Genomic DNA, 17,394 nt, shown 5'->3' with positions numbered 1-17,394 from the left:
GTTGTTTTTCGGTCCCCTTTTTGAAGCAATGTTTTACGGCCGGATGCCCTTCCTGACGCCAACCCTTTTTGCCGCCTTTAACGACAAGCAGGGAATTACCAGTGAACTGGTACTCAATTTGCCGACCTCGGAAGGATGACAGGCTGAGTCAACCCCCCTGGCGTTAATTCAGCGATTGACCGGGATTCGAACCCAGGTTCCTAGGATCCTAAGCCGGCACCCTAGCCGCTAGCCCAACACCAGGGACTGGGCATTTCATATGCACCTGGGCTATGAGACTTTTACTCTGTGGAGGAAGTAAAAGAAAAACAGAAGAGACAGCATACCAAATGACACACATGTTTTGAGATCAACTGGTCTGGGCACGTCCCATGTTGATAGCTTAATGACGTAAACACCTCTGCATCAAAATTAAATAAGGTGGTCAAAACAACATCACCAACCGAGTATTACGTACATGCAAGGTGCCACCGCTGATACAACGATCCAAGTGCAAACAAAAGGACATGATTGGCTGCACGTACCCCATTTGCTGCCCACAAGCACGGGGCAAGCGGCATGCCTCGTGGTGTTAGGGTGTCCTAAATCCTAAAACGGCAGTTCAAGTTCAAGTGGCATGCCAATCCTAAAACTGCAGTTCTGTTTGATAGGGAACCGGGTATAGGCCCAATCCTAAAACTGCAGTTCTGTTTACTAGGGAACCGGGTATAGGCCCAATCCTAAAACTGCAGTTCTGTTCACTAGGGAACCGGGTATAGGCCTAATCCTAAAACTGCAGTTCTGTTTACTAGGGAACTGGGTATAGGCCGAATCCTAAAACTGCAGTTCTGTTTACTAGGGAACTGGGTATGGGCCCAATCCTAATACTGTAGTTCTGTTTGATAGGGAACTGGGTATGGGCCCAATCCTAATACTGTAGTTCTGTTTGATAGGGAACTGGGTATGGGCCCAATCCTAATACTGTAGTTCTGTTTGATAGGGTTAGGGTTAGGGTTAGGGTTGACTGAAGCCTTTTATTTTGTACTTTTTCATGCATTGATCTTGTATAACTTTTTTTAATGGTAAACTTGTACAAGGAAGCACACAACACAACAAGGAAGCACACAACACAACAAGGAAGCACACAACACAACAAGGAAGCCAAGCAACCACTTACTAACAACTGTAAAATTATATTTGTAATTGGAATGAAGTATTTGTAATTGGAAAATTGTATTTGTAAAACCTCAGCCCTGATAACTGAATCTGACACCATTTGCCTGCAAAGATGGGTAAATGTGCGTTAGCTTCACTCACCTTGTCTTGTGACTTCCGCAGTAATTCTGCACGTTTCTCAAACTTAATTCTTATCTTCTCGATTTAATGCAAGAACAACATGTGGCAATCGTTCATTTGTATGCTCATACTTTCACTCGCAGAACACCATTTTGTTAATGGATTAGTTAAATATACATTTACAATACTTTTAGTTCAAGAAGGGCTCATAGAATTAAGTTTCATACAACTACTATTTCTTCTCAAATTAATAACAGTGATGACAATAACAATTTAAGTGCGATTATTCTTACTTGATGGAAGGCATGCTCCAAAATACGTGCCTATTATGAAGAAGGCAGGTTCGTCGCCATTATCTAAATTCTCGTTTGAGGTAAACTTTCAAGAGATTTTCAAAATCCACAGCCACAAACTTAATTGTGAAACTTTATATGTTGTGATATAATAATATAAAAATGGGTGTGGTTCATATTTTACCTCGGCTTTTGTTTATGTAAGGTAGTGTAATGTCCAGTCGGACCCCCCTATTTGTGGGGGATATGTTCCTGGAAAGTGCTGTGAACGATGAAACCACGAATAGCGGGGCATTGTTTCAATGGAAAAAGGGGGGATTGGTTCCCGAATCGCGAAAATCTGTGAATATCTATTATAATCTGTGATAATCCGCGAATGTCGACGATAATCCACGAATGTCGACGACAATCCACGAATGTCGACGATAATCCGCAAATGTCGACGATAATCCGAGAATGTTGACGATAATCCGCGAATGTCAACGATAATTTGCAAATGTCGACGATAGTCTGTGAATTTCGACGATAATCTGCGAATGTCGAAGAAAATCCCGTGAATGTCGACGATAATCCGCGAATGTCGACAATAATCCGCGAATGTCGACAATAATCTGCGAATGTCAACGATAATTCGCGAATGTCCACGATAATCCGCGAATGTCGACGATAATCCACGAATGTCGACGATAATCCGCGAATGTCGACGATAATCCGCGAATGTCGACGATAATCCGCGAATGTCGACGATATTTTGCGAATGTCGACGATAGTCTGTGAATTTCGACGATAGTCTGTGAATTTCGACGATAATCTGCGAATGTCGAAGAAAATCCCGTGAATGTCGAAGAAAATCCCGTGAATGTCGACGATAATCCGCGAATGTCGACGATAATCTGCGAATGTCGACGATAATCCGCGAATGTCGACGGTAATCCGCGAATGTCAACGATAATCAGTGAATGTCGACGATAATCCACGAATGTCGACGATAATCCGCGAATGTCGACGATAATCCGCGAATGTCTACAATAATCCGCGAATGTCGACGATAATCCACGAATGCTGACGATAATCCGCGAATGTCGACGATAATCTGCGAATGTTAACGATAATTTTCGAATGTCGATGAAAATCCCGTGAATGTCGACATAGGTCATGTGATAGATATGATGAAGTGTTTTTATTCTGTACAGTAATTCGTGGAGGGATGACGTGTTAGGCAGCTGGTGGGACATCCGGCGAAGCTCGCTTTTCGTGCGGCTAAATTACGTATTTTTATGTGGCCGCAAAAGTCGTGAAAACGCGAAGCACAGCGCCAGCGCCACGAATGTTGAAGAATGTAGAAGCAGGCCATGCTCGTGGCTCATAGAAGATGTTTGTTTGCGTATGGCCAGCTGCTTTGTGCATACCTGGTTAAAGATGGGTTTTATAACTTATGCTCGCGGCTCGTGAATAAAAATATATTTTTGCACCCACGAAAAACCTCATTCGCAGGACATTTGGCTGCGAATAGAGAAGCAGGTTGCAATTTATCAACCATGAATACGAGGAACAGGTGAATCGCGGGACCAACGAATAGCGGGGTCGACAGTATATACATTATAGATTGATAATTTATGGGAGAAATTCTCTTTGTTGTTTAGGTCACCAAAACCTATAATCATGCGAGTTTCCTGCATTGAAATTCAAGATGTTGGGAACTGAGGTTAATAAAGAGACTGAAACAGCAAATTATTACCATATTTTGCAGCGGATGAGTCAACTTAGCTAATTCCCCCATTTTTCTTTCCTTCATTCACAGATAAGTCGATTTGGAGTATAAGGCAAAGCAAGATCAATTACGGTAGTTAGAAAACCTGCCAGAACAATGAAGGGTGTTAATTCTTCCCTGACACTTACAAAGCATCACTAGCTACAGTACTTATGGGGTCATCGTTATTAATGAGCTGTTTTGTGCATATTATTTGAAATACTTTGTGGGACAACCTTTCAGGTATAAATTTGGAATGCAAATATTTTTTCAACATGTTTGTTATAATATAAAGGTACAGTATTTATAACAACCTACAGAATCAGTCTTAAACCATAGATAAGTTGATTCTGAGTATTAAATCCGGAGGACTTCCGTGGGAAAAAGTATCTACTTGTACGACGAAAAATACAGCATACAATACCTGTTGTCAACAAAAACACCCAGCCTGTTGAGATGTTCACCGGAATGATTGCATACAATGTCGAATATTTCCCATTAAAGACGAACCATTTTGACTGGGGCAAATCATTTAATGATGGACATGAAAATGTTCAGAATGGACCAAGTGCTGCAAGACCAGCCACCTCGATTAATAGCAGCTGGACAGGAGTTAGAAGTTGGTCGCAAGTGATGCAATTAATATTTTCCTCAAATCCCCAAGTTTCCACAAAATAATACATATCATCCTTGAATTTAAAATGGCTTAAATTGAGATTTTCTTGTCACTGATCTACACATAATACCCATAATGCCAAACTGGAATTTATTTTTAGAATTTTTTACAAAATAATTAAAAATGAAAAGCTGAAATTTGAGTTAATAAGTATTCAACCCCTTTGATATGGCATTCCAAATTGAGCTCAGGTGCATCCAATTTCCTCTGATCATCCTTGAGATGTCTCTACAACTTGATTGAGTTCACCTGTGGCCAACTTAATTGATTGGACATGATTTATAAAGAATCACACCTTTCTATGCAAGGTCTCACAGTTGACAGCGCATGTCAGAGCAGAAACTCTACCATTAACTCCAAGAAACTGTCCGTCGAACTCCGAGATATAATTGTGAGGAGGCATAGGTCTGGTGAAGGGCATAAAACAATTTCTGGTGTTGAAAGTTCCCAAGAGCACAGTGAGCTCCATCATTAGGAAATGGAAAGAATATGACACAACCCAGACTTTTCCTACAGTTGGCCGACTGACCAAACTGAGCAATTGGGCAAGAATGGCATTGGTCAGGGAGGTGACCAAGAACCCAATAACCACTCAGACACAACTAAAGAAATTCCTTGGCTGAGATGGGAAAGCCTGCCGGACAGACAAATCTCTACAGCACTTCACAAATCTAGGCTTTATGGGAGAGTGGCCAAAAGGGAGCCACTCCTGAGAAAAAGGCACATGACAGCTCACCTGGAGTTTGCAAAAAGTTACGTGAAAGACATAGAGAGCATGAGGCAAAAGATTCTGTGGTCTGATTATATGAAAATTGAACTCTTTGGCTTGAATGCAAACCGTTATGCCTGACGGGAACTGAGCACAGGCCATCACCCATCCAACACCATCCCTACTGTGAAGCACGGTGGTGGCAGAATCGTGCAATGGATATGCTTTTAAGCGGCAGGGACAAGGACAGGCAAATCCTTAAGGAGAACCTGGTTCAGAGTGCAAAAAACCTTAGACTGCAGCAAAGATTTACTTTCCAACAGGGCAATGACTCTAAGTATACAGCCAAAGCAACACTGGAATGGCTTCAGAACAAGAATGTGAAAGTCCTTGAGTGACCCAGCCAAATCCCAGACTTGAATCCCATTGAGAATCTGTGGAAAGACTTGAATATTGCTCTTCACCGTCTCCCCATCCAACTTGACAGAGCTTGAACAAATCTGCAAGGAATAAAAACCCAAACCACCGTTTAGAGGCCATTTTTCCCCGCAAAGCGGGGGTTGGCCTTTTCGGGGACCGTGGTAGTTGTTGTTTTTTGGTCCCCTTTTTTAAGCAATGTTTTACGGCCGGATGCCCTTCCTGACGCCAACCCTTTTTGCCGCCTTCAACGACAAACAGGGAATTACCAGTGAACTGGTACTCAATTAGCCGACCTCGGAAGGATGACAGGCTGAGTCAACCCCCCTGGCATTAATTCGGCGATCGACCGAGATTCGAACCCAGGATCCTAGGATCCTAAGCTGGCACCCTAGCCGCTAGCCCAACACCAGGGCAAGGAATAATGGGAGAAACTCCTCATATCCAGATGTGCAAAGCTGATAGACATACGCAAGAAGACTCAAAGCTGTAATTGCTGCCAAAGGCACTTCGACAAAGTATTGACCCAAGGGGCTGAATACTTATGTAAATTAGATATTTCGTTTTCAAAAAAATTGTAAGCAAGTACAGATACATTCAAAGAACACTTTTGTTCATGTACATTTTATTTATTTTATTTATTTCATTCAAAGAACAAAATACATGCCAAATAAATAAATAACATATCCTCCAGCGTGCGACGTTGCTGGGGTGCCTTCAACAGCACATGGAGACTGAATTGGGAGGGAGTGGTGCACAATAATTGTTTATTGATTAATTGCATAATGAAAATAAATAAATAAGTAATGTTCATAAAATAATTTGTTTCTTTATCAAATAAGTACTTAATAAATCGATAATAATTAAGTAATTAATTTATTAGTCAAGAAATAAAAATAATACTGTTTTACCAAAGCACATGCTCACTATTTTGCCCAAATTTGAGCTTTCTAGCTCAAAGGATGGCTGAGATATCGCCCAGACAAACAAAAACAAACAAACAAACAAGAAAGAAAGAAAACAAACTAACGGAGTGAAAACTGAGTACTCCCTTTTGGCACGTGTCATCGCCGGGCCCCCTTCGGTGCCCGGCAATAATGTCATGCAACACCTGGAGATGGCATAGGAAAGGAGTGGTGTACAACAATTCTAAAAACATACTTTCACTTTGTCTTTATGATGTATTTTGTGTAGATTGGTGACAAAAAATGTAAATTTAATCCATGTTAAGTGCAGGCTGTAGCACAACAAAATGTAAAAAAAAAGTCAGTGTGTGAATACTTTCTGAAGGGTGTGTGTGTGTGTGTGTGTGTGTGTGTGTGTGTGTGTGTGTGTGTGTGTGTGTGTGTGTGTGTGTGTGTGTGTGTGTGTGTGTGTGTGTGTGTATATATGTCTGTATATACATATATGCGTGTGTGTGTGTATCGAGAAAGATGTAAGTAATTCCAACACAGCAGCTTACCCAATAAATTAATTATGAAATGTTCAGACGCATTATGGGCAGATCGTTGCATCGCAGGATGAGCACCTTTCACAGTAATTTGTGTGATGAACACTAATCTTGAAAGGCTCATCAATGTAGAGATCTGTAATAATTTCAAAAGGAAAATGGGTTCTGGTAGGCAAAGGGAATGGAAAACATAGATGGCTGAAATAGGCAAGAGAAGCCCTTGTTAATGATGATTTTTAAAAAAAAAGGTTTTTCTCCAGCATTTAAAAAATGTTTTCATGATGCAACACACTGGAATTATTGACATTATCAGGGGATGGAAATTTCCTACCCTTTTCTATATTGGCATTGGAATTAATCGTGCATTAATTAGACCACGATGTTGCCATTTTGTGAGACGTTTATGCAATTTGAATAGATTGGGCCCAGGATTCCTGATTCATCTTCCACTCCTTGCCATTCAAGCATCCTGTCACGAGTTTCTCCTGAAAGATAAAAGAGTAATCATTCTGGGCAATCGGTTCCATCAAGGTAAACGAGATCAGTAGAGGAGAAATGTCTCCTGTAAAAATAATGATGATACATAACCAACACAGGATCATGCTGCTTTTGAGCAGGTGGATTGGCATCTATTTTAGGGGTGGGAATTATGGGGTTTTTTTGTCATCACACCAATGAGCTTCGTCACAAGATGTCATCATCTTCATCAATGATGCGTCACCGAAAAAATTTGGTTTGCAGCCTTTTGAAGCAAATTGGGAATAAGAACGTGGTCGGGATGAGAAATGAGAAACAATGCACGAATCGTGTTTTAATGCATCAGCAGAAAATCTGAGTGGCAGAATATCCTGACTATCGATCATGAAGCAAATATGAATTTTGATTACACATGACATTTACTGATTAGGAAGAATGCAGAGATGAAAACCGAATGCTTGTAATCAAGACAATCTTATAACAGTGACTCAACCAAGTACTGTACCGTAATTTCCCAAGTGTGCGGTAACCATAAATAACAATTTGATTTGCATATTACTACATTCATCGTACACCCTGGAGCATTCCGCATCTCATCTGTGGGCACATGGCAGCGTTTTAGTTCATGACAGAAATATTTATAAGAGATTTGAACAAAGGATTACATTTTAAACAGCATCAGAAATCTGAACATCTTGTTTCTGTCATTTAAAATGAACAATGCAATATGTCAAAAATACACTAAAGCAGTAAACTGCTTTTGAATTGAACTGAGTAAATTGGTTCAAGATGTTCCTGGAAAGCATAATAAAATATAAGAGTTTATGATAAACAAATAAGAGTTTATGGGACTGATCCTTGGTACAAATCGTGGAGTTCACTATTGACACGAGTTGAAGTAATTGTCCCCCGTCGCACCGCGGAGCGAAAGGGGGACTATGGTTTTCCCGTCCGTCCGTGCGTGCGTGCGTACGTGTGTGCGTAAGTGAAGGACCGAATTCTAATTTGGTGTGTGGGTGCAACCCACGTCAAAATCCAAGATGGCCGCCGCCATGTATGTCTGAACCTTGTGAGCGAAATATCTTGAAAAATAAGCGAAGTACTAACTTCTAATCTGGTATGTGGGTGTATCTAGGCAAAAGGGAGAACGCTATTGAAAATTGGGTCGCCACGTCAAAATCCAAGATGGCCACCTTGCGTCTTCCACTTTGTCAACTCGCATCACTTCACCAACGGAGGACCTAGGCGTAACGCTTGTTACAAATTGTATTTGCTGTGAGCTTGTTTATTTTTAATACAACCAACGAGGCTCATGGAAGAGAAGAACAACATGGGGAAACTAGGACGGTACACGGTAGAGCGCATACCCCCGCCAGGCTGAACAGAATTTACGTTTTGTGTCCGACTGATGGGCCGGATCTGGATTCGGACTGGAGCCAAAATCTAATCGGCTTGTTCTTTTCACCTCCGCAACTCATCCACCTAGTTTTGTCATAACTCGCCCACGACTTTTTGAAATGTCGTGCTCTATATAGTTTTTGGCCCCATTTCTCAATGGTGAAGAATCACTTTAGAAAAGAGATATCCTGATAACTGACAAACAGGGATGAAAACATAACCTCCGTCCACCTTCGGTGGCACAGGTAATGGATCAACAGACTAAATGGGATGAAGAGAAATCAGTGGGACGATGACAATCAGATGCACCACAGCATAAGAAGGCGAATGGTGAGAATAGTATATCAGCACGTAGTATAAATGGGAACAACCAAGAGGTGGCGCTGTGTAGCGGATTTGAAATCCTGTGAGGAAGAGCTCATGGCAATGGGTGAAGGCAGTTTGTCATACACAAAGCATCATAAACACACGATGGTTTATATGTGATTTCAGCACTTTGGGGAACTCGGTTGTCTAAATTTCAAGGGAAAAGTGAAAGGATTCTTATTCATTTATAATACTTTTTCCCTTTTCTCTCATACTAAGTCTGGTGTTGGCTTAGCGGTTAGGGTGCCAGCTTGGGATCCCAGGATCCTGGGTTTGAATCCCAGTCGATCGCTAAATTAAGACCAGGGGGGTTGACTCAGCCTGTCATCCTTCCGAGGTCGGCAAATTGAGTACCAGCTTGCTGGGATGAATGATCCCGGTGTGTACCCCGGTTTAGAATAGGTACACCGTATCCCTGCACATCGTAAGAGGCGACTAAGCGTTGGCGCCAGGAAGGGCATCCGGCCATAAAAACATTGCCTCGAAACAGGGATCCATGATTGTCATGGGGCCCGCAAGGCTAACCCCCGCTCCAGCGGGGAAAATGGCCTTAAAACGATCATTCATTCATTCTGCTGTTGGCATTTTCCCCTTCTCTTTCTGCTGTTCCTTTTGTTATGTTGCATCCTGATCCGTTCTGTGTTCTAGTTATTCCATAAAAGTCCTTGACTCTGGATACAAAAAGAGCTCCAGTCTTTAATAATTTTTTTAGCGGGGAAAATGGCCTTAAAACGATCATTCATGTTCATTCATTCACTTTTTCTCATTGGGAATGTTGACCATATTATTTGACACACTTCTTGATGGTTCTCTTCCTATATCCACATTATGTTGGCATCATGCATGATTAGGACTGAATAAGATGCATTCTTAGCCTTTAAGTGTCATGTTGCTTGGTTTCCAAATTTCTTTGCACTGCCTTTAAAAAAAAATGATTTTGGGTTGTCCATCTGTGCATCCGTGAAAGGTTTTTGTTACCACGGTAACTTAAGAACGGCTGAAGGGAATCAAGTCAAACATGGTACAAGTATGTAAAACAGGAGAAAACAGCAGGAGAAAGGGGGAGCGCCAACAGCATGGCAGAGGGAGAAAGTCGATGGAGATGGACAATCAGGGGATGCAGGTAACGATGAGTGCTCGGGGAGAAATCAAGGGATGAACATATAGGAGACGCAATCAGTTTTGTGGGTTGGGAGGTGGTTTAAAGGGTGTAAAAAAAAAAAATCATGGTTTTGAATGGGGGGGTGACTTTTATTACATTATTTCCAACCTTTGCCCTTTATGTTTCCTCTTTTTTTCCGTTTTTTATGCCTCTGCCACCGAAGTCAATGGAGTCATTATGTTTTTGGGTTGGCTGTCCAGTGCATCCTTGATAGGTTTTTGTTACCACAATACGTTGAGAACGGCTGTACGGATTTAAATCAAACTTGGATCAAGTAGTATTACGATGTACGGATCTTTACTATGAAGTAAAGATGAACTGTTAGATTTGGGGTTCAAGAAGTCAAAGGTCATGTTAGGTAAAATCCTGTAACCATGATAACTTGTGAACCAGCACTTGGATTTTGCCCAAACTTGGTACAAGTATGTATTATGATGCAAAGATGAAATGGTTTGATTTTGGGGTCAAGGGGTCAAAGGTCAGAGTCTGTAATATGTTTTCATTACTTTGATAACTTAAGAACAGCTGAAGGGAACTAAGTCAAACTTGGTACAAGTATGTATAATGATGTCAAGATAAACAGATTCGACTATGGGGTCAAGAGTTCAAAGGTCAGAGGTCCCATTAGGTAAAAATTCTGTTATTGTGCTAGTTTGTGAACAAGTGATGGGATTTTGACCAAACTTGATACAAGTACATATTTATCATGCAAAAACGAATTAATTCTATTTTGGTGTCAAAGGTCAGAGGACATGTCAGATTAGAAATGTAATATTTGAAAACAGCTGAAGGGATTTGAATCAAACCTGGTGCAATTATGTATAATGATGTAATAATGTGGGCGGAGGCATATCGGTCAACGTCACGACGTCGAAGAATGCCGTTCTAGTTGCATGCCTTTTTCAGCTAAAATTGAAGTTAACATATTCACATGTTACCAATATAAGAATTGACAGTCTTTGTAATGAGGAGAAAATATGAGATACCTTTAACTACTTTATCTATCCATTATAAGTTATTGCACTTTTTAACACACCACTTGCAGTATTATTATTGGAAATGATTGATGGAAACGCAAAACAATACACATGCCAGAGTCACAAATAATATGTAAATGCAACTAGATAGTGAATATTGCAATTGTTGCAAATGTAGAAGCTACAGTCGTGTAATAAGTACCAACTTTTTATTTAGAGTGTTGCGTCCCTTAACGTCAATGCACTTGTTCCATTTCTCCTTCAAAACCATCTATGCCAGTGAAATATAGGTTTTTGGATTGCCCCTTAAACCAGTTCCTCATCAGAAAATCAGTGAGTGCAGACACGCATGCACGCACACTCTTAATTAATTGTACAGTATCGGTTGTTCCTAAACTTCAATATAATTTCAAGGATTACTGTAAATGATGTTAATTTCACAACATTCCATATTCAACTTTATTTAAATTGTAAACCTCAAAACATAGTTCCCTTACTTAAAAAAGTAAGAACCTTAACCTGTAAGCAACTGACTGGTTTCCTGACTGCACTGATTAATCAGCTGGGCACCACACACACATGCATTTCAAATGTCAAAAGGGATATTTGTCACTGGGGACCAGGTTCAAGCTCCATGGGGGAGTGTGGGGTTGTCCCGCTACTCAAAGCCAATGTCACCATTGCTGCACAATATGGGGCGTTGAGCAAAGGCATGATCTTATGAAGGAAGGAGGAGGGTGTAGAGTATACACCTTTCGTCAACATCCCTTGGCAGTTGGCCTCTGGCCTGCTGCAATCAAATCAGGATTCCCTTATTTTCCTAAATTCAGGCCACAATCTTTCTGGCTGAGGGTTGTGAGTGATTATTTTTATTCCCGTATTGATGGGATCATCAACATGCCAACCTTTTGCTTCCATTGCATGGATTCCAATTTATTTTCAGGATTCTAGTGCTGAAGATATGCTGCATGATGCATGATGCTGCATGTGTGAGAAGTGTTATGATTTATGGGAGCGAGACATGGGTAATGAACGTAGAACAGCAACGAAGGCTGGAAAGGGTGGAAATGCGAATGGTTCGGTGGATGTGCGGAGTATCGTTGAGAGAGAGGAAGACATGATGAATTGCGATAGATGATGGGAATAGAGCCTGTGATTGATGTTGTGAAGAGAAACAGGTTGAGATGGTTTGGTCATGTGTTGAGGAAGGATGAAAGTGACTGGTTGAGAAGAGTGATTGAAATGAATGTAGAAGGAAGTAGAGGGCGGGGAAGACCGAGAACGACTTGGCTAAAGATGGTGATAGAAGAAATGCGGGCAAGGGGGTTATAACAAGGGGAGATGCAGAAAATAGGGCAAAATAGAGAAGATTGTCATGGGGACCGCAAGGCTAACCCCCGCTCTAGCAGGGAAAATGGCCTTAAAATGCATGTTGGTGTGTTGTTGTATTCTAGTGCTGAAGCTGTAGGTTTTGTCATCAGTTTCCAGACGAGCGATAATGTCACCTTGCTTGTGTTTAACATTTTGAGAAGCTTGTGACATGATGCTAGCTGTCGCTGTTGATAGTGGGTGCTGATGTTTCTGCGGGGACTTTGGACACACCCAAGCACTCGTGGATGTTTGTGAAATTGCTGTCTTGAGAAATTGCAAGTTCTGTCGATATTTTGGTGAACTTAACTTTGCACTCGTCCATGATTAAGGTACGGAACATTTTGTGGATTGGTCACATCTGCCAGCCATCCTGACATTGGAGTCATGTACAAAGGACTCGCATCCATGCTTAAAGTCAACTTCCCATTTGATTAGTGATTACTGTAGATTGAGGGTTCACTTTCACTATACACGGCTCCACACATTTGTGGATTCCATTCGAGCTGGCATCTTTGAATAATTGTGTGGCATAGCAAACTTCTGGTTTATACTCTTAAACGATAAAGATATCAAATTAATGAAACAGAAGTCATATAACAAGCATACATGTATTCTTATAATGAGTCAAAACTGCATCTCTAGTTTGCCAACAACTATACCATTCCCAGAACATCTTGAACACCCCTTGTATGTAAATCTATTATTCATCATGTTCATCAAAAAGTGATATTTGTCTTATTGAATGTTCTTAATGAGAGTTTGCTTGATCCCTATTAGAAGGAATTTGGTGGGATCCATGACATCTCATGGGATCTTTAAATTTGTTGCATTTTGGCTTAACGTCCTCTTTGTAGAATGCTTTGTATAATTTGATGGCCACTAACGGCCTTTTCTTGGCCTCCACTGGCGAAGTCGGTGGAGCCATTATGTTCTTGGGTTGTCTGTCCGTCCGTCCGTGATAGGTGTTCGTTACTGCGATAACGTAAGAACGGCTGAAGGGATCTAAGTCAAACTTGGTACAAGTATGCATCATGATGTAAAGATAAACTGATTAGATTATGGGGTCAGGAGGTCAAAGGTCATAGGACCCGTTAGGTAAAAATTCAGTCACTGCGCTAACTTGTGAACCAGTAATGGGATTTTGACCAAACTTGGTATAAGTATATATTATGATGCAAAGATGAACCGATTAGATTTCAGCATTACGATGTCAGAGGTCATGTCAGGTGAAAATGTGATACTTGAGAACAGCTGAAGGGATTTAAATCACACTTTGTGCAAGTGTTGTCAGGAAGGGCATCCGACCACAAAAAAACATGCCTCAAATATGCCTTTTGGCGACGCAGCCATTAGGTGCATCACAGCTTACACATGCAAGCATGGAAACGGTCGTAAAACGATGATTATACAGGATTTCAAATCCGCTACCCAGCGCCACCTCTTGGTTGTTCCCATTTCTACTATGTGCTGATATACTATTCTCACCATTCGCCTTCTTGTGCTGTGGTGCATCTGATTGTCATCGTCCCACTGATTTCTCTTTGTCCTATTTAGTCTGTTGATCCATTACCTGTGCTACAGAAGGTGGACGGAGGTTATGTTTTCATCCCTGGTTGTCAGTTATCAGGATATCTCTTTCTTTTTTTTAAAAGGGATTCTTAACCATTGAGAAATGGGGCCAAAAACGATATTGAGCATGACATTTCAAAAAGTCGTTTTATATCTACCATATAAAACACAATGTCAGTTTGTGTGTTTGTACAGGTGTGTCTGTCCCCCTTCATAAGGACGACTTGAGTCGGGTTTTAAAGGCCAACCTTTTAACACGACTGGGTGTTCACTAAGGTCTATTTTTTGAGGATAAAACAAACTCGAAAAACATTTTCCATAAAAGAGTAATTATGTCTCTTCTATTGGAATTGTAGATTGTGGCTTGCAAACCGAGCCTCAAGGGCGGTGTACAGAATCGCTTTTTTTTTTTAATCACAATAAATACAAGGCACACTGAGGTGAAATTCACTGCGCGTGATGTGCAACGCGCGCAGAGTAAAACGAGTTCATTTACGTCCGTATGATGTCTAATAATAAAAAAAGACATTTTGCGTGTTTATTTATAAGCACACCTGACACTAGGCCGAGGCTTCAGACTTTGGCACGCTCACGAGGTTGTACCGTTGAATAAACTGTTCCAACGCATCATTTTTGATGGGCTTTTATACTAGTGATGTAAAAATGTGGGTGGAGGCATATCAATCGACGTCACAACGGTGATTTATGTCGAGTTTTCTTATTTGTTCGGAATAAATTATTGGATTGGACAGACAGCTCAGATATTCATACTTTCAATTGAACCCGATAGTCTGCTTTATTTTTCTGCAAGAAACGTGTTTTTTTGTGGTTTCCCTGTGATCCTTTTGAGGGGTTTTCCACAAAGTAACATTGTTTCTTGATGTGATTTATTCTCCGTTGCACGATGCAGGAAAGGAACCGTAGAAAATAACAGTGCGGCTGATGAGGAGCTGCCTGCACACCCCCAACCTGGTGATGACTCAATCCTTGGTCTTTTGTTGACCGAAAATGAGGATGCACCCCTTGACCTCTCTGTAGGAAAAGGGCCCGTGCGGCCTTGCAAGTACGATGATGGTAAGCGACAGATTTTAATTTTTCTCCATACATTGTTCTGCCATTGGATGATGCTGTTAGTTTGTGACCCTCCAGTGTTGGCTTTCCCCAACAAACCCCTTAGAAGCTGTTTTTTAATCAATTTTCAGATGCTATTGTAATGAAAACAAGACTCGCCTCTGAGCTGTCATCCCGGTGTTTCACAGTTGTGGTGATTCAGCAATGTGTGTGCCGTGCCATCCCTCAGATGACCGTTAAACGGGGAATTCCATCTGCCGGCATTAGTTGGTGTACGTTAAACATCCCACGTATCCTTCGCAAAGGGTAGGCGAGTTATTGCTGGCACCCTGAACAAATTCAAAAATTCCTGCCATCACCTTAGTCGAATTTCAGGCCTGGCCAACTGGTTCGTGAAAGACTTGGCCCAAGCTCCCACCAGCGAACCCAACCAGAATATGTGAATAATTATGCCCATTAAAGAGGAGGATTAACATGAAAATGAAAAATCGGTCAGAGACCGAGGACTTGCTGGAATGTACTTTTTTATGACGTCATAATGGAGGCACCAATGACATCATCATTAACATATTTTATTCCCCATGGAGGGTTCTTTACAATGAACTATGTCTCAATTTTTTCTATTCAGCACTTTCGGAGATGTAGAGATGCAAAGTTTGTCGGTTTTTCCAAGATGGCGACCGAACCACGTGACCGATGACGTCATCATTAATTTTTTTCGCCACCACATTATGCCGTCATGTCGCTCAATAAATTTCATCTTGATCGGGTGAAGTTTTGTACTTGTCGAATTATCGAATTATGACGTCATAATGGAGGCCTTGGGCCGAGAGAGTTAAAAATTGGGCACAGTCTATTCCAGGGCAAGACAAATATGTGTGCAAAGTTTGGCGATTCTAATGCAACGGTGTAGACGTAGTGCTGCAAACAAACAAACAGACAGACAGACAGACAAACAGACAGACAGACAAACCAACCGATCAACATTCTTGTTGGAATCTTTTCCGGCAAGTATCAAGTTTGCTTTTTGCCTTTTTTGTACATGGGTAACTTGTTTTTGTGAAATTCTGTTTTCCGTATTCATGCCGTGATTCCACCAGAAGTCATTAGAATGCAGAATGCTTTTTCATACAGCATGGTGCTGATGTGTGTGTACTAGCCCTCATCTCGCCGTTGATAATCCAGGTCAATGTATTGAATTTCTGTGTGCAGTGTGTCGACTGCGTAATTCATTCCATCTACATGCGGTGACATTTCAGCTCTGTCCTCGAACGCAGATTGTGAACAACCACATGAATTGAGCATTGTCCGAATAAGGAATTTCCCCTTGACCTTTGCAGCATCTGAAAAATACCATTTTATCAAAAAAAATGTTTGTGTTCTTTTTCTCTGATTATGGTGAAGTGTATTCGTCAGGCCTCAACTTTTACCACTGTCTTCCTTCACTATGTCCTTCAATAATTAACTTGTTTACTGGAGCTGTGAAGGTAAATAACCCAACTGGAAGTGGTAGTATTTTGAGATGGCAAGTTGTTACATCTCAGTGACATTTGATAAGAGGACACTGAATGCACTTCCCAAAGTTTGTGGGTTCATACTTATAGCAGAATCCAGTCGTAGTATGCTTCTGTAAACTGCACTAGTCTCAAAATAATTACCTTTTTTTTTTTTTTTTCTTCATGTTCATGTTCAGTTCATGTTTTTCCTAGCAGTATCAATATGTTGTTTTTTTTTACCTCTCCCACCCCACCACCCCCCGCACCCCCCTTCCCATGCCTCCTTCCCCCAAGCCCTCTCCCTCCCACAGATCTCCCGATGTCCCTGCTCTCCATCTTGTCTCCCGCTCCCTTTATCATATGGTTTATGTGTCAGTTTGTCTTTTTGTGATCAATGTTAGCTCTTACAAGAGCCTCGATCTTGTATACAAAAAAACTAATAATAATCTGATTGGTAAAACATGTATAGGCTCATTTGATGACATTAGAGGCGGAAGGATCAATACTCGCTTCCCCTTTTGATCTGGTCTGCATTTGATACCAGTTTGACACCTGGTGGGCTGAGGACATGTTGGAATAAGCAGTGAATTGCTCCCGATGATAAATGCATTGCTACCCCTAATCCCTCTCCATAACCAACTCGAAAAGAAAAGAATTACGATGAACTAAGAGGGAGGATTCCAATTCCAATGTTTGTTAAGCAGGATTCCAATTATTTAGCTTTTGAAAAGATAAACAAATGTCTTTACCAAGTCTTGGTAATGAATCCAAATTGGCAATGGAAGGCACTGCCAGTAATACTATTGTTTTTGTGTTTCTGCACTCAGCTGGTGCTCTTGACCTCTCCACGAAGAAAGCAGCCTTGCAGTTTCAAAAATTTCTGCACACGGATTCAGCCAAACCTACCATGTCGAAGCTGCAATCGAAGATGTAAGTT

General features: G+C 41.2%; 1 protein-coding gene across 7 annotated transcripts in view; it reads left to right on the top strand.

Moving 5' to 3' along the window:
* LCORL (ligand dependent nuclear receptor corepressor like) overlaps positions 1-17,394 on the top strand; it is a 212,492-nt gene that overhangs the window by 140,053 nt on the left and 55,045 nt on the right. For all 7 annotated transcript variants that reach the window (XM_078772400.1, XM_078772398.1, XM_078772401.1 and 4 more), the window contains exons 6-7: positions 14,801-14,964; positions 17,285-17,387. In XM_078772400.1, the coding sequence (XP_078628526.1) occupies positions 14,801-14,964; positions 17,285-17,387 (267 nt within the window). The remainder of the gene's footprint in view (positions 1-14,800; positions 14,965-17,284; positions 17,388-17,394) is intronic.

The sequence above is a fragment of the Myxine glutinosa genome, chromosome 2 (genome assembly GCF_964187855.1).
Source record: "Myxine glutinosa chromosome 2, kmMyxGlut1.1, whole genome shotgun sequence".
Classification (NCBI taxonomy): domain Eukaryota; kingdom Metazoa; phylum Chordata; class Myxini; order Myxiniformes; family Myxinidae; genus Myxine; species Myxine glutinosa.
This window is presented reverse-complemented; position numbering and strand designations above follow the sequence as displayed.